At 37.5% G+C, this 25,545-nt stretch overlaps 1 protein-coding gene across 3 annotated transcripts in view; it reads left to right on the top strand.

The window, feature by feature from the left end:
- The window catches only part of LOC115222585 (hepatocyte growth factor receptor), a 200,496-nt gene that overhangs the window by 122,355 nt on the left and 52,596 nt on the right, over positions 1-25,545 (top strand). For all 3 annotated transcript variants that reach the window (XR_004997123.1, XM_036498684.1, XM_029792881.2), the window contains exons 3-4: positions 12,600-13,678; positions 24,225-24,410. Coding sequence is in view for 2 of the 3 variants with exons in the window: in XM_036498684.1 (XP_036354577.1) it covers positions 12,728-13,678; positions 24,225-24,410 (1,137 nt within the window). In the remaining variant the exon portion in view is untranslated. The remainder of the gene's footprint in view (positions 1-12,599; positions 13,679-24,224; positions 24,411-25,545) is intronic.

Below are 25,545 nucleotides of genomic sequence, written 5' to 3'. Positions count from 1 at the left end.
CCAGACCAGGGATCCTGGCTGGTTCAATTCGATTTCGATTTCGATTTCGCTTGCCCCAACATGTCTTCACAAGCAAAGGGGGTTGGCAAGGGTGCCTGTCGTACGGTCGCATTGGAGTATTTTACGTGCCACGGCCACGAGTCGATAGTGCTTTTTACGTACCACCAGACCAGGGATCCTGGCTGGTTCAATTCGATTTCGATTTCGCTTGCCCCAACATGTCTTCACAAGCAAAGGGGGTTGGCATGGGTGCCTGTCGTACGGTCGCATTGGAGTATTTTACGTGCCACGGCCCCGAGTCGGATAGTGCTTTTTACGTACCACCAGGCCAGGGATCCTGGCTGGTTCAATTCGGTTTCGATTTCGATTTCGATTTCGCTTGCCCCAACATGTCTTCGCAAGCATGGGGGGTTGGGATGGGTGTCTGTCATCGATGAGGTTCTATATCGACTTCGCTTGCCTCAACCGGTCTTTGTGTCCAAGGGAGGAAAGGCATTCATAAGTGGGCTGGGCTCACTTGTCCTGCCTGGTCTTCTCACGTACAGAATATTTCCAAAGGTCTCGGTCTCTGGTCATTTCCTCAGTGAGGCCTAAAGTTCGAAGGTCGTGCTTCACCACCTCGTCCCAGGTTTTCCTGGGTCTACCTCTTCCACGGGTTCCCTCAACTGCTAGGGATTGGCACTTTCTCACACACCTATCTTCATCCATTCTCGCCACATGACCATACCAGCGCAATCGTCTCTCTTGCACACCACAACTGATGCTTCTTAGGTACAACATTTCTCTCAAGGTGCTAACGCTCTGTCGAGTATGTACACTGACATTACACATCCATCGGAGCATACTGGCTTCATTCCTCACGAGCTTACGCATGTCCTCAGCAGTCACAGCCCATGTTTCGCTGCCATGTAGCATGGCTGTTCGTACACACGCATCATACAGTCTGCCTTTTACTCTGAGCGAGAGGCCTTTAGTCACCAGCAGAGGTAAGGGCTCCCTAAACTTTGCCCAGGCTATTCTTATTCTAGCAGTTACACTTTCAGCGCACCCACCCCCACTACTGACTTGGTCACCTAGATAACGGAAGCTATCAACTACTTCTAGTTTTTCCCCTGGAAAGTGACGGAAGTTGTTTTCTGCAGATTTTCGGAGGTTAATGCTCCCGAGCATCTGCCACATACAAAAACTATCTTCCCAGTTAGCCTATATATATATATATATATTATGTATGTATATGTATATATATATTATGTATGTATATGTATATATATATATATGGATGTATATATGTGTGTATGTATATATATATATATATCTATATATATATATTATGTATGTATATGTATATATATATATCATGTATGTATATGTATATATATATATATTATCTATGTATATGTATATATATATATATATATATATATGTATGTATGTATTTGTATATGTATATATATATATTATGTATGTATATATATTATTTATGTATTTATATATATATAATGTATGTGTGTATGAGTGTGTGTGTGTGTGTGTGTACATATTACGTATATGTATGGATGTATGTACACCTACATATTCACGCCTTTCCACTTGAGATATCTTTCACTATCAAAGATGACCATTAGCATTAAAGATCCGGTTTATCTATGAGAACAGTTGGTGTTCCTCATTTTCAAACTCACTTTCTTTATTTATTTCATCCATCTGCTGATGCTTTACTAACATAGGTTGGGCAATTCTGTAAATTCTTATATTGTCATGAAATATTTGCAGCAGATGTTTTCAAACAACCTCTTGGTACATAAACAAAGTACTTGACTGAAGAAGCTAAATGAAAGCGATGGGCAACTGATCTTTTTTCAGCTGTTTCTCCTGGACTGAGTAATGTTGATCTCAGTCGAAATCAAGTAGATTTATGATTGAAATGAACTCATGACAATTCCATCTTTTTTGTAAATTATGGACTACATTGCTTAATGGGACTTCCTTTATTTATATAATAATGAAATTATTGTATACAGTGCTCAGGTGCACCACAACTTGTCAGAAAGTGCGTATAAAGTATATGCAGTAATGTACATATGTCTGGAAAGCGAACAATGTATGAGTCAGATACATGCTTGTGTGTGTATGGAGGGGAGAAAATCAGGTGTAGTGTTGGCGAATCTCAGAAAGCATGGAAGTTTTGAAGGATGCAGTGCTCCGACAACTAACAACTGATGCCGGCAGTTTGTTCCATGCTTCAGCAACTCTCAGCGTGAAAAAATGTTTCCTGAAGTCATGGGAGCTGTGCTGTTTTCTGACTTTGTAAATATGTCCATGGGTGGAGTTTGAAAAGGTGCTCAGAGTTATTGTTTGTAAGATGGTTGATAATTTTATGGGTGTCTGCCAAGTCAGCTGCCAGACGTCGGAGTTTCAATGTGTCCATACCCAGGGAAGTAAGGCGTTCAGAATATTTAACTCTTTAGCATTTAGATTACCGTAAATTTCCGAGTATAATCTGCCCTTGAGTATAATACGCAGGGGATTTTTAGGAGACTTTACCTCTGAAAAACCTAAACCTTGTGTATAATACATACTCCTTCTCTAACTTGAGTCATGCATAATTAAGCCAGCAGCACCTAGTCAAACAAACACTTCCGCACATGCATAATACAATAATGGTGATGTTCTTAACTGTTATATGGATATGTAAATATGTTTGCAAATTGTTTTTGTTAAATGTTATTCTGTGTTCTGAATATTTTTATTTTAATAAATGTTGCTTACTGCAAGTTATGGATGATTCTTTTATGACTTCATTGCTTTCAGGCTTAGCTTAAGGTATTTTCACGCCCAACATCACAAAATGCATCTGAATAAACATTGCTGGACAGCAAATAGAGACTTGGACATTGCTTAGAAAATATTTTTCATTTTTAACCTCGTATATAGTACGCACTAGGGATTTTGACCTTTAAATTTTGGGAAAAAAATGAGGATTTACAGTACTCTGTCAAATGTAATCCATATTTATTCACATTGTTTTCAATTAATCATGCATTACCTTGTAGTTTAGAAATTTCAGTTGTGTGATTGTCATTCTAAAGAATGGCATTGTAATGTAAGTGTGAGAGACTGGATCTGGTTGGTTTGAACATAAAACAGGAAGATTATTTGGGCCAGACATGATCAATTTAACCCTTTAGCATTCAAGTTTCTCTGTCAAATATAATGCTTATTTATACACATTGTTTCAAATTAATCCTGTTGTCTTGTCACTTTTAAGATTTCAATGATGTAATTGTTTACCTTTTGAATAATATTGCAAGGTAAGTGTGAGAGGCCAGATCTGGCCAGTTTGAAGATAATGCAAGTAGGTTATTTTAGCAAGATATTACTTGTCTAAATGCTAAAAGATTGTTGTGGATGCCCCCAGACGATAACGTGGGCTAGCCCAATACATAGACATAGAGGGAGAAGTCTAGATGTCGGGAGTTGAGTAGAGGTCATCCGAACATGCGATATAACAAGGGTTAAAATGGCAGAGTACAGTTTGAGGCAGATTTGCCTATTTCACACTGCTTGTGTGACCAAAGAGAAGTTCTCTGATTGCCTTTTCTATCACTAGTCACTTTATAGCATTCACAGAGTACATTTTATCATGCTACTGACTCTAAAGGGATTTTTTTTCAAACAGAACAAGAGTTCCTTCTGTTTTGTATCCATTTTAATTCAGATTTATAGCTTTACAAGATGGTTTGCCTTTAGTACAGCTTGTGAAGTCCGTGTCTTTTGTGCATTTTTCTATATAAATTTTTCTATAATGAAACAATATATAAAGAAAAGCTGTATTTCAATTAAATTCAAAAACGCACACATATTCAGAATTCATATTTGTACATACATACATGCCTACATGAGTGTGTGTGTGTGAGAATATTTATGTGTATATCCTAATGTATAGAAATGGATAAAAATGTATGTGCATGTATGAAATCCTGTTTGATAGATGAAATTCAGTGCACAGTATTTATGAAACTGATACAGATCAGACATATATATATATATATATATATATATATAATATATATATATATATATATATGCATACACACACATATGTATAGTGTGTGGCATATTATTTACATGTCAAATTTTAATTGTATTTGTGCATGTGTATGTGTATATATGTATGTACCCATATAGGTGTATTTGCATGAATATAGTGTCTCTAGGTTTGTGTAGCTATGTTGTGTATGAATGCATCTATATAGGCTTATATATTATGTTTGTGATCATTGTGTGTTTGTGTGTGTGTGTGTGTTCATGTGTGTGTATGCATTTATATCTATCATGTTTCATTGATGTATATGTGTGCATGTTGATTTTCATAACTACATCTATGTGTGCATGTATATGCCTGTGTGACTGTATGTGTATATACATGAATGCATGTTTATAGCACAGTATATCTGTTACACTGTGTGTGTGTGTGTGTGTGTGTGTGTGTGTGTGTGTGTGTGTGTGTGTGTAAGATAGCATGATTAAAAGTCTTGAAATGAAGGTTCCAATCTGTTAGCTTCTCTCACCCCACGTTATGTTTATCTCTCAGTGGGTGTAACTTGATCCAAAACAACCACCCTGGCCAGATGTTCTTTGAGACACAAGCTATCTGTTAAGGAAAGCAAGCAACAAGGAAAATTTCTTCAAGCCCCTTTAGATTGACCAAGAAATTATTTTGATGCAAAGATAATTTTTCAGAACACACAGAACCTCTTCTAACAACATACAGACCCCCCTAAAAAGGCAATAATAATAATAATAATAATAATAATAATAATAATAATGATGATGATGATGATGATGATGATGATGATGATAATAACAACAACAATTTTTTCTCCATATTTATTTTTGGTTTGTTTTTGTTATGCATCTATTTTACACTTTTCATACATAAATGGTAGTGTTTTGTTGGATAAAATTTTCTGTTTTTACAGCTGCAACCCTACCCTTCCTTCATCTCTAAGGTACATGATGTATGATTGGAAATGTTTTCAGTTATTCGTCTTATTCATGGGCAGAATACCATGTCTTTGGTAATGTTTTGAATTCACTGCTCATAGTCAATAAATGTATCTATTCTTGCTATTTGTCTAGAGTGCCGGACAAACAACTCCTTGTGGTATTTGATTTCACCCTATTATATTCTGAGTTTAATTCATGCCAGAATAAACTTTGTTTTCAACTTTCTGGGATTTAATAAAAAAAAAATTTAGTAATATAATGAAGTTGATTTAATTAATAATAGCGGTCCCCGATAATTGTTGTCATTGGTGCCATCACTGCCTCCACCGCCATCATAGTTGTTATTCAAGTTCACAGAATCATCTAAGCATTGTTAAAAATACTTTGCAATATTTGTTCCAATTCTTTACATTTTGAGTTCAACTCCTGCTGAGGACAATTTTACCCATCATTCTTTCAGGGGTCAGTAAAATAAGTACCACTTGAGTACTGGGGTCAGTGTTATAGATTTCTGCCACCCTTTAAAATTTATTGGCCTTATGCAAAATTAGAAAGACTTATTGTTGTTGACTCCCTAATGTAAAGACATCTTTTTGATTCTACTTTCAAAACACATTCTTTTCAAGTATTACCAAATAAAATGTTTGGATTACATGTAAAATTAACTGAAATTGCTTAAGAAGAGATTGCTCTCAATACCCAGTTATCCAACAGATAAAAGAAATTTGCTTCACAAGCTTTTAAAATTTTATTTACATTTGATATTTTCACATCCAAGATGGTTACCACACATTATTATCCACACAACGAAGCACCACAATGGCTAAATGAACCAGAAGACAAAAAAACAACAATTAATTGAAGATGTACCAAAGACTTACATAATTTGGAAGACTGCAGAATAGCAACTCTTACATAATTCCAGATACTGCAGCTTGCTTATAGCAGCTGTGTAAAGGCAGGTCTTCTTTTAATAAAAAATTAACAAAGAACTTTTTTTAGCCATTACAGTTACAAGAAAAAATGTGTAGATGAGAGAATGTTATAAAACTGCAGTATTTCTTTGCTGCAGGAGACAATCCAGGAGAAGGAAAGAGAAAAATTATATGCCTGTACTTGCAAAAAGATGAGAGAAGTGAATAACACTTTCCTTCACATCATACTTGATACTTTTTGCAAGTGTCCCAAGTCTTCCAGAACATATGGAGAAAAACATCATCTCAGTTGAAAAAGGCAAATACTGTGGTGCTCTCTGTTGTATATACAAAACTGAAGACAGCCAAAACACAGGATTAAATTATCAAACCTCTGACTAAACATTCGCACCCCAGTACGTGGCACAAATAAATGCAAGAGTTGCAATAGGAAACACTGAATATGGTGTAGGCCCTGAGTAATAGTGACTTTTATGTTTCAGTTATAGAAAATAGTGAAAGCAGGTTTAACAAAAGATGATCTATGGTGAAGGGGAATCAAAATGTACTTGTGAATCCTAATGACACCAAAAGACACAGAACCACTCTGGAACTGTGCTAAACAGAAGACATTGAGACAAAGACCATAAGATCAATGATATAGTGCAAGAGTTTTCAACCATTTTTTTTTATCTATGGACCCCTTTACTATTTTAATCTGGTCGATTCCCATAGTCATTTGATATTTAAAAACTAGTTTTATAGAAACTTCTTTCAAAATTTCTATCTTACTTTTCACACATTAACTTGTGTAAGTTGAACTACATAAAATGTTGGAGAAAGAAACCTTGCTGTTTCTTGCAATAGGTACCAATACAGATAAATATACCCAAATACTCTGTTAAAGTAGGAAGAGAGAAAAGAGAAACAAACCACAGAAAATGAAGACTTAATATAAAACAGTAAAAACAGGTGAAAGGGAATATTTTGTTCCAAGCAACAATGAAAGATAAGAAAATGAAGACAATAAATCTGAACAGATTCACCCTGCTTTGAAAGCCAACAGTTTATTAACACATCTGTGGTACTAGAGAGTATTTTTAAAAAGTTAGAATGACACCAAAACAATCACATTCAGAATATAAACAGCATGCAATAGATAGATTATTAATAAAATTATAATGAAAACATTGTACCCAACTTAAAAGAGAATTCCCTCATAATGTTCTTGTTTGAAAACACTAAATCTCTTAAATGATGTTTGCTGGTGCATTCATTTGCACACAAATACAATTTAAGAAGTGATTTAGTGAATGAGGTCACTCAGTGCCCTAACTCCACCTAGCCGGAAAATTTTTCATTTCCTATTTCCTTCAATTATTATTACATCTTATTTTAATCATGATGTGTGTAATTGCACTTATTATATCCATACAAGTATGCGTGTATGCATACATATTTATGTGTGTATTCATGTATGTAAATACGTCTATGTACATAATTGTGTGTGTGTGTGTGTGTGCACACATGTTTGTTTACCTTTAAAATTCTTTATTCATCTTGCATGTACTGGATAAAATCTTTCCCTGTTCCCTTTGTAATTTGTAAATGTATTTATGTTTTTCCACACTCTTCTCTATCCTTGCTTTCTTTATAACCCACCCCCTAGTGAAAGTTTCTGTTGTTGTTGTTGTGGTTGTTGTTATTATTGTCAACGTAATCATCTTTCTCATCATCACATTGTTGCTATTATTGTCATTATTATCATGAATTATTCTTAATCTTAGGCAGTTGACCCCACAAGACCTTATGTACAGAAAGGTCAAAAGCTTCTGTTTTTCAAATACTTTCGGGTGTTTCACAAATAACATCATGTTTCATGCCTGAACTTGAACTTGACACGTTGTTGTTTTATTTGGATCCAAGTATTTCTAAGTTGTGTGCAAGAATGTGTGTGTCTATATGTATGTGTATGTACATATGTGTGTATGTATGCATGTGTATATATCATCATCATCATCCTTTAACGTCCGTTTTCCGCGCTAGCATGGGTTGGATGGTTCGACCGGGGTCTGGGAAGCCAGGGGCTGCACCAGGCTCCAGTCTGATCTGGCAGTGTTTCTACAGCTGGATGCCCTTCCTAATGCCAACCACTCCACAAGTGTAGTGGGTGCTTTTACGTGCCACTGGCACAGGTGCCAGGGAGTCTGGCATCGGCCAAGATCGGTTGGTGCTTTTAACATGCCACCGGCATGGAAGCCAGTCAAGGCAGCGCTGGCATTGGCCACATTCGGATGGTGCTTTTTATGTGCCACCAGCACAGATATAGATGTATATATATATGTGTGTGTGTGTATTACCTTTCTATTTGTTACAGTGCTTGGACTGTGGCCATGCTGGAGCATCTCCTCAAAGGATTTAGACTATCAGAACAACACCAGTACTTATTTTTTTAAAGTCTCTTTTGCCAAACTGCTAAGTTACAAGGACATAAACAAACCAATATTGATTGTTAGATGGTGTGGAGAGGACAAACAAGATACAAATGCAAAGATACAAATACATAGATATATATATATACGTACACACATATATATAAATATATATACAGAGACAGGCAGAAACAAGGAAAATGCCACTTGTATTTGAACACTATGCAAATATTCTTTTAAAAAATCTTTTCTTTTAATTTTTCCCAAATTTAATTGTTTTCCATACTTACAGTTGAAAAAGTGTCAATGACTGAAACTGATACTGAAATATTTTTTATAAAATTATTTTAGCATTTTCTATCTTGACTTTTTTTTTTCCATATATATATATATATGTGGATGTAACTGAAAGAAGCCCATCTTGTGTGTGTTTGTCCCCAACCACGACTTGACAACTGACATTGGTGTATTTATTTCCCTATAACTTATTGGTTCAGCAAGCGAGATGAATAAGATAAGTAGCAAGCTTATAAAAAATAAGTACTGGGTTCAATTCAGTCTGCTAAAAATTCTTCAAGGCAGTGCTCCAGCATGGGCACAATCTAATGACTGAAACAAGTAAAAAATAAAAGATATATATATATATATATATATATATATATATATATATTTAAATTAGAGAAAAACCACTATAATGCAATTCAAACAATGATAGACATAAACCAAATCATAAATAAAAAATAAAATATATTTTAAAACATATAACTAGATCACAAAAAGTACGAAAATGAATAAACAATATATAAGTAATAAGTAATATATATTTTGGAGATGTACTCGCATAGCAAGTAATTTGATCTGAGATCGTGTGCTGAAACGAAAACAATTGCAGCGTGGAAGGTGTTTATAAGCCATTTAAGAAACACACAAAAGCTGTTCGATTCACTCCAACATTTAAGTTTAATTTGTCAAAATGTTTTCGTCGCTAAAATCCGCGACCTGTTCACTGACAAAGTCCGTGCTGCATATATATATATATATATTATATATATATATATATATATATATATATATATATATATAATAATAATAATAATAATAATAATAAAACATTGTGTACAGTGCTCAGGTGCACTACAACTCATCTAAAGTGTATGTATAGTACATAGGGTAATGTACAAGCGTCAGAAAAAGAACAGTGCATGAGTCATGACATACACATATGTGTATGAGTATGGAAGGGGGACAATCAGGTGTAGTTTCGGCGGATTTCAGAAAGCATGAGAGCCTTAAAGGATGCAGTGTCATGGCAGTCAACAACTGACGCAGGCAGTTTGTTCCATGCTTCAGCAACTCTGAGCGTGAAAAAATGTTTCCAAAAGTCATGGGAGCTGTGCCGTGTTCTGACTTTGTAGGCATGTCCACATGTGTTGGACACATGGAGATCAAAAAAGGTGTTCAGTGTTGTTGTTGGTGAGGTGGTTGATAACTTTGTGGGTGTTTACCAAGTCCATCGCCAGACGCTGGAGCTTCAGTGAATCCATGCCCAGGGAAACAAGGCGCTCAGAGTATGGTAGGTGTCTGATGGAGGGTATGCGTTTGGTTGCACGTCTCTGAACAGATTCCAGGAGGTCAATGATCTGAGCAAGATAGGGGTTCCAAACTGATGATGCGAATTCCAAGTGTGGTCATACCATAGCTGTATACAGCTTTAAATAGATAGCTGGAGAGCGGCTAACAAAAGTTATATATATATATACGACAGGCTTCTTTTAGTTTCCAACTTCCAAATTCATACACAAGGCTTTGGTTGGTAGAGAGCTATAGTAAAAAATACCCAAGATGCCTTGCAGTTGAGACTGAACCTGGAACCATGTGGATGGAAAACAAACTTCTTACCATGGAGTCACACCTGCCTCTAAGAGTTTTGCTTTGCAACCGTATGGCTTTGGGTTCAGTCCCACTACATATCACTTTAGGTAAGTGCATTCTACTATAACAGTAGGTCAACCAATCTCATCAGTGAATTTCGTACAGAACCTGTATGGAAACCTTTATACATGTGTGTGGTAGGGAGAATGTGTGTGTGTGTGTGTGCGCGCATACATGCATGTGTGTGTGCATGCACACGCACATATTTGTGCCCATGATGGGCACCACCTTGAATGGTTTAATCAATCAAAATCACTCCAATACTCATTTTTTAAATATGTTACATATTCTAATGGTCTCTTTTTGCCAAACTGCTAAGTTATAGGATCATAAACAATCTGACACCAGTAACTTACGGATTAGAGACAAACACAGGCATGTATGTACATATACATTTATTTATAGATACACAATGGGCTTCTATTGTGTTTTCATCTAATGAATTTACTCACTAGATACTGGGCTTCCTGGCATTATTGTAGAAGATACCGACCTAGGGTTTCACACAATGGGACTGAACCTAGAATCAAATGGTTATGAAGACAAACTTCTTAACTATATAGCCGTACATTTTGTAAGCATATCTGTGTGAGTGTGTTTTCTTCCTAGAAGTGGGGAGCTGGTTTCTAACAAAGAAGCAAAACCTCCATCACTAAAATTTGGATAACAACAATGATAATGATAATTGTATTGCTATATAGTGAATTCTTACAAGTTGTGTCTATAAAGTTTAAGTTAGCCAATCCATTTCTTTACTTGAAATGCTAGTCACTTAGACATTTACTAATAAAACTAATTTAACCAAAGACTTTTGGTATAAATGTGAATTTATAATTGGAATAAATGAGCTGCAGATCACAAAGCAGTTGTCCATAAACTTTTTCCTTCTCAATGATTTTGAATGAGATGCTCACCATTGCAGGTTGCATAATCTCTTTGATTGTACATGACTTTACTTTTCAGTCCCAAACAACTGTCAGATATTTTATGTTTTGCATTTTGTGGAAGTTTTGATGGGAATGTTTTGCCAGTATTCTTTGTGTTAGTATGCATGTATGCATGCATATATATATATATATATATATATATGCTTGCATGTATATATATATATATATATATTATATATATATATATATATATATTCATGCATGTATGTATTCCATAGCAGAAGTTCAGGTTTATTTATGCCAAGACAATATTTTCTGCTGATGGCATTGTATATTGTTCTAGCAACAACATCGTGTGATAACATGGGGTAGTACTTCAGCAATATTTTGGACAAGTAGCTTCTCATTACACAGGTCAAGTTCTCCACTGGAGATCTTGATCAATATTTACGTTGGTATTTTTAGAGCTTCATTGACTTATTTGTTCATGAAATACAGCTATCTCTTGCTCATGGATTGTAAAAATGTGGCCTCCAAGATGTGATGTCATATAGTGATCACACATCCCAGAGAAGCTGCACATCATGTTTATATTGTCATCCCTTTCAAGTTTACAGGAAGCATGTCATGAATATATGTGTGCATCTATGCACACATGCACACATTCATGATCTATTTTGAAACATTCAATTATTTGTTTCAGTAATTCAGGAAAGCCCACATTATATTTTTTCTGTATGTACATAGGTACTGTATGTATATGAGTGTGTACAAGTGCACATGTGTGTGTGTGGTAGGTAAAGGGAAAGAATAACAGTAATATTGGGGCTGATGATAATGAAGAATTGAGGAGTGTAAACATCTAACTAGACTTTCCAGAATGATATATGAGGGGTTGCTGAAAAGTTCCTGACTTTGGGTAAAAGAAAATGCAGGCGGGTCATTCCCCTCTCAAATTCACACACTTATTGAAGCAGTCCTTCAGTTTTTCTAAGCCCTGTAAAAGAACTTAGAAGGTTGGGCCTCCAACCAGGCCTTTTGTGATATCCTTAAAGCCAGGAACTTTACAGCGACCCCTTGTAAATAAATAATAGATGCTTCCAAACAGGTAAATGGATGCATCCCCATTCATAATATGATACAATATATATAATTGATGTTAGAACTAAATATATTTGAACTGTAGTTCTCTGATTTCATAAAGATCCTTTTGTAGATAACCTGATACTTTGTGCAAACTGCAAGAAATTATATTTTTTCAACATTAAATATGTTGTCCAAAAGGTAGGATCTTTTTTTTTTTTTAGTTGATTCTTCAACAAATTTCTGTGTTGGAAGTTGTTACGTCTATCAAAGAACTTAGCACGTTACTTTGCAGTTTATGATAATGATCAATCATTTTTTTCTTTTTTTTTTTTTTCCAGTTTTTCCTCTGTTGCTTTGACCCTCCTCATTGAATTAAATTGGATTGACTTCTTCAATGTGCTCATTACCTTCTATCAACTATAATATTCAGAACAGTGTTGATCATCAGTGCTGACTGGCACTAACAATGCAATTCTTATTACTTCTATTGGGTTGTTTTTTCCTTGCAAAAGGATCATTGTCTTCGCTCCTCTCCTTTAAGGCTGGATATGGAAAACTCTCCAAAATTTCTATAAATTCCAGAACAAATGATGTGTATGTTGGTGGTATCAATGGAATTTATCATTTAGATCATGAGCTGAGAGTAATGCAATCTTTGAATATTAAATCTATGTCAAATTCAGCTGTCAACAACACTGTAACTGTTTTAGCAATTGAACCAAATTTTGAATATCTTTTTGTTTGTGGAACAATAAAAAAAGGAGCTTGCACATTTCACAATTTGGATGATATCACTAAGAAATCAGTCACCTCTGACACCAGAAATGCAAGTCTTATTGGAAACCAAAAATCTGTTGTGGCATTTTTTGAAAAATCTCAGACAAGCGTTCCTTACATGTATGTAGCTATGGCTTATGATGGCCGTGCAATTTCCGATTATCCATTTACAATATCCGAACGTAAAATTCAAAGAAATCTTCAATATCATAAGATTTCTTTCAGGAATAACTTGAAATATGTTATGGCTAACAGAAATATCTCAGTTGAGTTCATCTATGGGTTCAAATATAGCAATTTTATTTTCTATGTTTCTGTAAGGAACAATGATTCAACGTACCTCCTGCGAGTTTGTGAAGAAGATGAGAATTATTATTACATTGAAATTAAACTTTACTGTTGGCTTAGTGACTACAAAATTCAATATAGCACTGCTGCTCGCTTTACCTACCTTGAAGGGAAACCAGTGCTGTTGGTGGCCTACTGGAGTGAAGAACACAAGAGATCAGCTGTTTGTGAACATAGCATGACTGAGGTGAAATGGAAAATTATGCAAACAATATCAAGTTGTAGTAAAAACAGCCATGAATTTCCAAAGTACTCACCTTGGGTTATTACTGATGAATACTGTTCAGAAGTGGTAAGTTGAATTCTTTCTTGCTTATATACATTTAAATCAAATGTACATGACTAATTAATGTACTGTACAAAAGACCCAAAAGTCCAAATTTTGCTACAAAACATTGCCATTATTTGTTTCAAGTCAGTTATTCTGGTTTAAAATAATCCCCTATAATTGAAGGCTTTACATTAAAAATGTCACAGAAAGCCTCTTAGTAGAGGAGGAAAGAGTGAAATTGGATTTTGATTCTCAATTGTACTCAATTGTATCTGTTTTACTCCTCCCTTACATCACCAAATGAAAGGTATGAATGGCTCACACTCTCTTTTTATTTCCCTTATAAAATTGATTGTTTTGTGAATATAAAATAATAATCAATGTTAATGATAATCTGGGAACTAGCTTTGACAGTAGGTAGATTATCTAAATGCAAAGCAGTATTTCACTTTGTTTTTCTAAGGAAGGCCACTGTTAATTCTTCTGATATTCACAAAATTTTTTATTACCTAAGTCTAGAGCATAGAGGTTAGCGCAAAGCTTGCACAGTTGGACTCAACATTAGAAATGGGAGGCAAGAGCACTTGCATGGATATAGGATGAGAGCAAAGGCCATTGTGGTAAAATAAAAAAAGGAAAAGAAACAGCATGTCAGTGGGTCAGAGGTTGTATTTTGCCTGTGAGTACTTTTATACCAATCAGCCATGTGGCCTTTCTTTAGATGTGGTTCAGGATCTGTGTGTAGGGGTGGTGGGGGGGCTGGCATCAGTTGTGCCCCTGAGTGGGAGCTCTACTACATTGTAAGTTCTTTTGAGTTGTGTAGAGCATTAGTAGTTGTTAGGTATGAAGTGTTTTCTGGCTCTGAAGAGAATAGCTAACCTTTGTGATGTAGTATTTTGCTATGTGATAAGGTGAGAGCATCAGTGATAAGGAAGCTAGCCCTCAGGAGCAATTATGAGGATTTGAGTTACATGCTGCTCATATTTAAATTGGGTATGATGGGATGGCATTTCTTGCTGTGAACAGTGCTTACATTTATTTGTTGTTGCAGGGAAAAAAATTGGCCTCTCCCTGACCTGTTAGTGGAAATTTTTGAGGTTTTTGTTCATGGAGTCACTACAGATTTGGCATGAAGTGTCTTGGTTAAATGTGGATAACACTTGAGTGAGAAATGTTAGGAAGTAACGAAAATTGCATAAATGTGAGCATTGCTGGAGGTGACAACATGTAAATACATAAGAGTGTAGAGAACAGAACTGAACCCAGGGGCACACACCATGTTGATAGAGTGTAGGCCAGAGATAACTCCATCAGTGCAGGCCACAGTAGCATGATCTGGCAGTAAGTTACTAATCTAAGAAATGAGAGATGGGTGAAGTCCTCAGCAGACAGTTTAGACAGATTTGTATGTCTAACATACCTAAAAGTTTTACTGGTGTCAAGAGCAATAGCATGGCTTCAACAAAACTTTGCTAAACTGAAAGCCCACTGGTCAGTGACATAATATTGTAGGTCTCTTAGTAGATCTAGCTTTATGAAAGTCATTCTGGTGGTCATTAGAATTCCTTTAATTATGTCCACTTTCTCGTACAAAACTGGACTAAAAAGTTATTAATCAGTATCAAGAAAAACTGTAATAATCCCAACCTTTTCAATATATCTAAATTTTCAGACTAATATTAGTATAGAACAGGGCATAAATCTTTTGAGAAAAACTTACTATTGTAAATGTTTAATATACTTTAATAGCTTGGTATTTAGGTATACATTAGTATATTTGAATTACTGCTCTCTTTTTTATTTGTTTTTTTTTTTATTTCTTATTCCAGCTGTTGAAATTTCTTGACTCTGGACTGAACTTCTAAGCTCTTTTATCATATTGAGTCGAACTTGGCACCCAGTTAATATAACTTATCTGGTTTTACTTCAAATGTTTCAATAGTCTTCTGCACCACATTTCTATCTAAAATGTCATATAGTACAAGCAACAGACTCTTTTTGTCTCCTGTATCAATAACTATTCACTAAAAACAAAAGCATTCTTCACTAAAATACAGAAGAGCATAGCACTTACTCCACTCAGTACTCAGCAGTAATTTGATCACTTGAGTGACAGAACTTATCTACATTAACTCACAAGCTATCAGAGAAGATCGTGGTTTTAAATCCTTAGTTGTTTACACTAGTTATTGTTCACTAGTGTGAATTAACTGCTATTTCTAGCATATTGGACGTCTGCATAGTGGTTCCATCTTAGGCTTTTTCACATAGGTTCAAGTGGTCATCCATATGAAATTCGTGTTAATCTAATTATGATATTATCTTATAAGCCTTCTCTTTATTGTTTACGTATATTTAAGTATCTACCAAGCCTTTTGATTTGTACTTGTAAGATATAGCTATTTTTAGTATATTATGAACTCTGCCAGAGCTTGGATTACTAACTGTACCATTATATTAAACTACATTAATCTGTTTCCATTGACTATAGTTTCATCTAAAAGGTTTAGAATTCTTCTTACAATTCATAGGTTCCTGCTTCCATGATAATTTGATCACCTGCATACAACAGCTCCCATGAAACACTGTTCTTCAAAGATAAGAACAATGAGATTGAGTTTTGAAATATTGGTAACATCTGTCAATAACTTGTATTCATAGCCATCAATGATATACTCCACAATCTTTCTCAATCTCTACTAGTATTTATCTAAAGGTCTCAAAGGTGACGCTCCCCTATTTTTTTTGGACTTCTCCATTTCTCATCTATCTGACTGAAACTGTTCTACTCCTGAATACATTGACTGTTCTCTCTCTGACACATGTTCCATAAATTTTAATATAACATAACATCCAGTTATATACCTGACATTCCTCCTTTTATACAGTAATAACCTATTTGCTCTTATTCCTATCCACATGCTTGTGATTGCACCTTTTATACACTCTTAGCATTTCATATATATAGGTGTCTTCTATATGCAACCTAGGCATCTAAAATTCAGACATGAATCTTTTCCATGAACAAAGAGTTTGTAAACATCCTTAATGGGAGGTGTGACAAGCTAGTCGCCTTCAAAAACACAAAGACACAATGTAATGATCATAGTCAATAATGATGACTTCATGTAAATGACTCTGTGGAAAGTGCATCCCAAATTCTTTCTTTTCAAATCTGATGAGTTGTAGAACTTCTTCAAAGTTGAAATGCTACTCAGATTAAAGTACTGATCACATATCTGCTACATACAAACATCCTGTACTATATTTGAAAAAAGCTTATTTGGATGTCAACAACTCACACACAAGTACACTACAATGACTGCATAGAGAGCCCTCTATGTAGTCATTGAAGTTGATAAAGATAGCAAACAAATCTCTTCAAATTATATCCTACTCAACCCTAAGCTTATCTTTGGACATTGAAATTAAAACAAACATCGCCATGCAATATTTATACTTAAGGTATGGGAATCAATGTAGCTACAACCAATCAACATACGAAGTGAGGGATCTGTGTACGTTAGGCATTTGTTTCTTTGTTTCAATATCTGTTGTCCAGTGTCAAGCATATATAAAAGCAGCAGTCAACTCCACTCACTATTGCTGATTGATGCTTCAAATCCCTTTCTTTCTACACTGCACAAAAATCATCATCTCCATCGCTTCATCGTTTTCTTAGATTTGTGTCAGCCCTTTTTAAGATGAGTAGACAAAGTAAGAAGAAGACTCATCAAACATTATTTGGATGCAAACAAAATACCAAAAGAAAACTTACTGTCATGTGCAGCAGATGGTGCACCTGCTATGATGGGCAAGAAATCGGGATACTTAAAAATAATGAAGGATGAAAATCCAAACATTTTGATTGTCCATTGCATCATACGCCAAGAAAACTCTCATTAAGTCTTAATGAGATTCTATGAGCTGTGATCAAGTGTGTCAGTAGCTATGTCAGTCAGTTATACTGGTTGAGTAAATGTGAGATAACGAATGACGCTGTCACTGTAATTATTGACTATTTGAATATCTTAATAAAGGACTTCAATGACAGATTTTGTGATTTGAAGGCAATGAATTTTCTCTCTTAGTTAACCACTGCTGATTGACATTTCTGATGCTGCAGTTCAATACCAAGAAGAGTAATCAGAATCAATGAAGACTTTGTTTAAATTGAAAGGTACAAATATGTGGCTAAGTAACAAGGTTGAAAGAAAATACCCCCAACATCTCTACATCAGTAAGAGAACTATTGATTCATTTTCCTTCATCTATGTTGGTTAAATGTGGATTCAATGCAGTTGACAATTTGCTGGAAGCAAGAGAAACCAGCTTGTGATTTATGGCTGAAGTTAATAAAATTGCCTCCTCAAATCAAGGATCTATACCATATGCACCAGGCACAGGGTTCTCACTAAATGAGATGAGGTATCTGTCAGCCAGGTAATTGAATTAAAAATTGTGTTTCTATATTCAAAGAAAAAATGTTGATGGGTACCATATTTTTTGTTATTAAGTGAGGCAGCAGAAAAAAGGTTGGGAAACACTGGTCTAGCATTATAGAAGATACTTGCCTAAGATGCTGCACAGTAGCGCTGAACCCAAGATAACTTGGTTGAGAAGCAAGCTTCTTAAACTACCCAGCTACATCTGTACATATGCATGTGTATGTGTATGTATATATATATATATATCATCATCATCATCATCATCGTCGTTTAACGTCCGTTCTCCATGCTAGCATGGGTTGGACGGTTCGACCGGGGTTCTGGGAAGCCAGAAGGCTGCACCAGGCTCCAGTCTAATTTGGCAATGTTTCTACAGCTGGATGCCCTTCCTAACACCAACCACTCCGTGAGTGTAGTGGGTGCTTTTTACGTGCCACCTGCACAGGTGCCAGGCGGGGCTGGCAACGGCCACGGTCAGATTGGTGTATTTTATGTGCCACCGGCACGGAAGCCAGTCGAGGCGGTGCTGGCATCGGCCACGAGTCGGATAGTGCTTTTTACGTACCACCAGACCAGGGATCCTGGCTGGTTCAATTCGATTTCGATTTCGCTTGCCCCAACATGTCTTCACAAGCAAAGGGGGTTGGCAAGGGTGCCTGTCGTACGGTCGCATTGGAGTATTTTACGTGCCACGGCCACGAGTCGGATAGTGCTTTTTACGTACCACCAGACCAGGGATCCTGGCTGGTTCAATTCGATTTCGATTTCGCTTGCCCCAACATGTCTTCACAAGCAAAGGGGGTTGGCATGGGTGCCTGTCGTACGGTCGCATTGGAGTATTTTACGTGCCACGGCCCCGAGTCGGATAGTGCTTTTTACGTACCACCAGGCCAGGGATCCTGGCTGGTTCAATTCGGTTTCGATTTCGCTTGCCCCAACATGTCTTCGCAAGCATGGGGGGTTGGGATGGGTGTCTGTCGTCGGATGAGGTTCTATATCGACTTCGCTTGCCTCAACCGGTCTTTGTGTCCAAGGGAGGAAAGGCATTCATAAGTGGGCTGGGCTCACTTGTCCTGCCTGGTCTTCTCACGTACAGAATATTTCCAAAGGTCTCGGTCTCTGGTCATTTCCTCAGTGAGGCCTAAAGTTCGAAGGTCGTGCTTCACCACCTCGTCCCAGGTTTTCCTGGGTCTACCTCTTCCACGGGTTCCCTCAACTGCTAGGGATTGGCACTTTCTCACACACCTATCTTCATCCATTCTCGCCACATGACCATACCAGCGCAATCGTCTCTCTTGCACACCACAACTGATGCTTCTTAGGTACAACATTTCTCTCAAGGTGCTAACGCTCTGTCGAGTATGTACACTGACATTACACATCCATCGGAGCATACTGGCTTCATTCCTCACGAGCTTACGCATGTCCTCAGCAGTCACAGCCCATGTTTCGCTGCCATGTAGCATGGCTGTTCGTACACACGCATCATACAGTCTGCCTTTTACTCTGAGCGAGAGGCCTTTAGTCACCAGCAGAGGTAAGAGCTCCCTAAACTTTGCCCAGGCTATTCTTATTCTAGCAGTTACACTTTCAGCGCACCCACCCCCACTACTGACTTGGTCACCTAGATAACGGAAGCTATCAACTACTTCTAGTTTTTCCCCCTGGAAAGTGACGGAAGTTGTTTTCTGCAGATTTTCGGAGGTTAATGCTCCCGAGCATCTGCCACATACAAAAACTATCTTCCCAGTTAGCCTACCTTTGACATTGCTGCACCTCTTATGTGTCCATAGCTTACACTGGGTACATCTTATAGAGTTTCTACCTACACCTTTTCTACAGATCGAGCAGGGCCATCTTCCTGAAGATATTTGTGGATTGTCTACCTTTCTACTTATTAGTACTTTGGTTTTAGCTAGGTTGACTCTAAGGCCCCTTGATTCTAAACCCTCCTTCCACACCTGGAACTTCTCCTCCAGTTCTGATAGTGACCCAGCAATAAGAGCAAGGTCGTCAGCGTAGAGGAGCTCCCAGGGACAGCCTGTCTTGAATTCCTCCGTAATTGCCTGGAATACTATGATAAATAGGAGGGGGCTGAGTACTGAACCCTGGTGGACCCCAACCTCTACTTTGAATTCTTCTGTGTACATGTTGCCAACCCTAACCTTACTTACGGCATCTCTGTACATGGCTTGCACAGTCCTCACCAGCCATTCATCTATCCCTAGTTTCCTCATTGACCACCAGATAAGGGATCGGGGGACCCTATCAAAAGCTTTCTCCATGTCAACGAAAGCCAGGTACAGGGGCTTATCTTTGGCTAGGTATTTCTCCTGCAGCTGCCTTACCAGGAATATAGCATCAGTGGTACTTTTTCCTGGCACGAACCCAAACTGCATCTCATCTAAACTAACTCTCTCTCTGATTAGTTGGGCTATGACCCTCTCCGTAACCTTCATTACTTGATCCAACAGCTTGATACCTCTGTAATTATTTGTATCTAGGGCATCACCTTTACCTTTGTAGCAGTTGACTAGTATGCTGCTGCACCAGTCATTGGGTATGACTCCTTCGTGTATCACCTGGTTGACTATACGGGTGACTAGGTTATAGCCGACACTGCCAGATATTTTGAGCATCTCTGCAGTAATTCCTGATGGGCCTGGGGCTTTCCCTGTCTTCATGCTTCTAATTGCCTTAGCTACCACGGAACTATCAACTCGGATAGCTGGTCCCTCTGTAGGGTCAACATTCGGCAGACTCTCTTTATCCCATTCATTTTCCTCATTCAGTAACCTTTCATAGTGGCGTCTCCAAGCTTCTCTCTTTGCATCCTCATTTAGCGCAAGTGAACCATCCTCCATGCGAACACATTTCTCTCCTACCACATCACGATTCTCTCTCACACACTGTCTTGCAACACGAAATACCTCAAGTCTTTCATCCTCACGGCGCAGGACATTGGCAAATTTTCTCTTATCTGCTTCCCCTCTGGCTAGATAGACCTGTCTCCTAGCTTCCCTTCTGGCAGTCTGATACCCTTCCCTGCTACCACCGTTCTTCCAGGCCTTCCAAGCCTGTTTCTTTTGTCTAATAGCCCTGTCAACAATATTGTTCCACCACCACGTTATTTTGGGTCTTAAGGGGACTTTGCACCAGCCACAGATCTGGTCAGCGGCTTTCAGCAGGTTGTCCCTCAGAAACGTCCAGTTGTCTTCTACCCCATGTGTAGCTATACCCCCTTCCACTTCGTCAAAGGCTTCAAGTAACATATCTCTAAATCTCTGTCCATTCGCAGGGGCTTTAAGCTTCCAGACCCTTCTTCTCCATGTTGGTCGTCTTCTAGTCGCCCTCTTAGTCCTGATCCTAAAGTCACTAACTACCAGTCTATGTTGTGGGGTGCATTCTTCGCCTGGGAAGGTTTTGGCATTTTTAAGCAGCCATCTTTCCCTTTTTCTGGCAAGGATGTAGTCGATTTGGCTAGTATGCCGGCCCGATCGGTAGGTGACCAGGTGGCTTGTTGGTTTCCTGAAGTTAGTGTTGCAGACCATAAGACTATTCGCATCGCAGAACTCCAGCAGCCTGGTTCCCTCCTCGTTGCGGGAACCATAACCGTAGCCTCCATGTACGCCATGGAAGCCCCCAGCATGTCGTCCAACATGCCCATTGAAATCACCAGCCACAAAGAGAAGGTCCCTGTCGTTCGTCGATGAGGTGGTCTGCAGTAGGGTGTCATAGAAACTGTCTTTCTGTCCATCGGGTAGCCCTGGCTGAGGGGCATAGGCCGATATAATGGTTGGCTGAGGGGCATATATATATATATATATATATATATATATAGTACCGGAGTAAACACATAAATGTGAAACAAGGTGGAAAAAAGAGTACTCAAATACCAGTGGTAGAGTAATATGCTTTATTTTAAGCAGCAGAAAATTCAACAAAATCTGTTACTCTGAGTTTCTCGTTGCCGTTCATCAGACAGTTTTTGCTAGAATGGAACTGATATATCAGTTCCATTCTAGCAAAAACTGTCTGATGAACGGCAACGAGAAACTCAGAGTAACAGATTTTGTTGAATTTTCTGCTGCTTAAAATAAAGTATATATATAGTAGAAATATGTTACGAAAAGAAAATATAAAATACACGTGGAAATGTAAGGGTAAAATATGAAAAATCAACGAAAATGCATATATATATATATTATATATATATATATATATATATATATATATATATATACATATATACATATATATATATATGTATATATATATATATATATATATATATATATATACCAGCATGGAAGGTGAACAGCGTCATCAACTTGTATCCAAGTAGTAGATCTGTAGCAAGTGACTGAGCCTCTCCATCTTGATGAGTAAAAATCTACCAGGATGTGGCTTGAGACTAGGGGTTTCTTGCTGACCAAACCTGTCCCCATTACCTGGTTTACCATCGCTACTGGACTTAAAGAAAGGCACAGAGAAGTTCATTGTTCAAACTGCAGATGGCCTTCACATGAGTTTGCTTAGGGTGGACTATGTGTTGTGATCACAAGCCCCATGTGCTTGGCCACCCACCTTCACCAGCAGCACTACTGGGATTCGGAACATACTGTATCTGGTTAGGATGGTTGCAGTGGGCTATGAGATTTCTCAGATGTAATCAAGATCCACCTTGTTTGCATCAGCTCACATGGAAGCAGTAGTTTTACATCAGAGTTTTCCTCTCCTAGAAGACTGTCTTTCAGGCTGACAAACTCCATCTACTCATAAGCAAACATGCTAGTCAACCCATAGCTGGAACCCTAGCAGTTGCTACTACTCTGGGTCAGAGTAGATCTGGGAACAATAATGGATAGGTAGTGGTTCCACTATCCTCAAAACTCTGAAACTCCTACATCAAGGACCCCACCACATGCATGCAGTCCATCATTCATAAACCAGTGTGGTAGAAAGATTTAGTAGGTATATTTGGAAAATCATCGAATGATCATCCTAGATTAATAAAATCAATGCAGTTGATGAATAGCATTAACTTATGTAGTGTGACAGCTATAACATAGGCACAAGAATAGGTGAGTGCTTCAGCAGTTTCCCTTTTGCATTACAAGGTTTTTTTTAGTTCAATATCACTGCACAGCTTTTTGAGAAAATATTTTTTCCTATAACCTCAGGATGACCAAAATCTTGAGATTGAAATTTGGTAGATGGAAACTGAAAAAACCCATTTTAAGAACCAATTCTATTTGGAGGCTATAGTTTTAATCTGTCCCTTGACAGTCGATTACATAGACCCCAGTGCGAAACTGGTACTTTATTTATTGACCCAGAAAGGATGAAATACAGACGAAATACAGCTACACATTTTGCCTGGCATGCTAACGTTTCTGCCAGCTCGCCATATATATGCATATATATATATATATGTATGTGTGTGTATATGTTTGTGTGTCTGGTTTTGTCCCCACCCCTCAACATCGCTTGACAACCAATGCTGGTGTGTTTACGTCCCTTTAACTTAGCGGTTCAGCAAAAGAGACCAATAGAATAAGTACTAGGCTTACAAAGTATAAGTCTTGGGGTCGATTTGCTCGACTAAAGGCGGTGCTCCAGCATGACCACAATCAAATGACTGAAACAAGTAAAAGAGTAAAGAGTAAAAGAGAGAGTTGAATGCTCTTGCTGCAGCTAACTTTTATCTGTTTTTCTATATAGCTTTGAAGACAAAGCAAGAGGATGATTTGTTGACTGGAAAATTGGCAATAACACTGCTCATATGTTACAACTTTTGTAGAAGGGAGATGTAAACAAACACAGACATTCAGTGATACATGAACATACATATACATGTATACACACACACACACACACACACACACACGTGCACATGCAATAGTCTTTTTCCATTTACCACATTCATAAAGTTTTACTCAACCTGGGACAATAGTAAAATACACTTGCCCAGAGTGCCACTCAGTTTCCTCCTCCTCATCATCATCATCATCATCATCATCATCCTCATCATTCATACCACCACTGTTATGTTTTTACATTATCTTCCTGTCTATCATTTTTCTTGATTCAGAAACCGATATCTTTCTGTTTAACAGGCGCACGATGGTATCACAGAGGAAACATGTGGTATTGCTGACAACGTGTACATTTCTAGAAAAATGCCGATGGCAGAGTCAGCTTCATTCAATCTATCCACTTACATAACTGCTATACAACTCTATACCGCGGAGCACCGCCCAGTTTATCTTCTTGGAACAAAAGATGGTCATTTACTGAAAATTGTAAGTTTTGTTTCTTTTTCCTTTCCTTTCTTCTCTCCAGTGGCTCTTGTTGATCAAGCACATTTTCTATAAAATCTTGTCCAGCTTCTATGCAGTTTGTTTGAAATTCCACGGGAATAAGTACCTAACCTGGAAACAAGTAAGTCAATGATAGGAAGAACATCTGGTTGTAAGGCGGTGAGCTGGCAGAAACGTTAGCACGGTGGGTGAAATGTTTAGCGGTATTTTGTCTGCCGCTACGTTCTGAGTTCAAATTCTGCCGAGGTCGACTTTGCCTTTCATCCTTTTGGGGTCGATAAATTAAGTACCAGTTCGCACTGGGGTCGATCTAATCAACTTAATCCGTTTGTCTGTCCTTGTTTGTCCCCTCTATGTTTAGCCCCTTGTGGGTAATAAAGAAATAGGAAGAACATCTGGTTGTAGAATACTACCTCATTTCAAGTCTCATCCAACGCATGCTTATGTAAGAGAGGCAGACATAAAAAAAGGAAGATGACAATGATAATTCTTTTTTTAAAATTAAAAAAAGAAAATGTTTTTATCATTCAGTTATCTTTTTATCTTATGCTTGTTTCGGTCATTAGACTGTGGTCATGCTGGGGCACAGCCTTGAAGAATTTTTAGTTGGCTGAATTGACCCCAGTAATTTTTTTAAACTTGGTACTTATTTTATTGGTCGCTTTTTGTGGAACTGCTGTGTTATGGGAACATAAGCAAACCAGCAGTGGTTGTCAAGTAGTGATGGAGAACAAACACATGCGCACACACACACAAACACATATACAGGATGTCTATAAAGTGAGAGTGCAATTTAGTTCTATCATGTATAGTTACAAAACTACAAGTATTTTGAATTGCTCACAGATCTTATTGAAACCCTGGTCTTAAGGGTATTGTGAAAAGCCTGGTTGGAGGTCCAACCTTCTGAGTTCTTTTGCAGGGCTTTTTTACTGCTATTTCTAGCAGTTAGAGTGATCACATAAGAACTCCAACAGTGACTCACTTGAAGGATAGTAAAAGTGGAATGTAAATCAATCAAGAATCAAATCTTTTTCTGAAGTCCTTAATCTACCTATTCATCTGTTCATTGACTATCTGAAGTTATTGTCAAAACTTAAGCCATTTTTTTTTTCCT

This window comes from Octopus sinensis, linkage group LG2 (assembly GCF_006345805.1).
Source record: "Octopus sinensis linkage group LG2, ASM634580v1, whole genome shotgun sequence".
Taxonomy (NCBI): Eukaryota; Metazoa; Mollusca; class Cephalopoda; order Octopoda; family Octopodidae; genus Octopus; species Octopus sinensis.
This window is presented reverse-complemented; position numbering and strand designations above follow the sequence as displayed.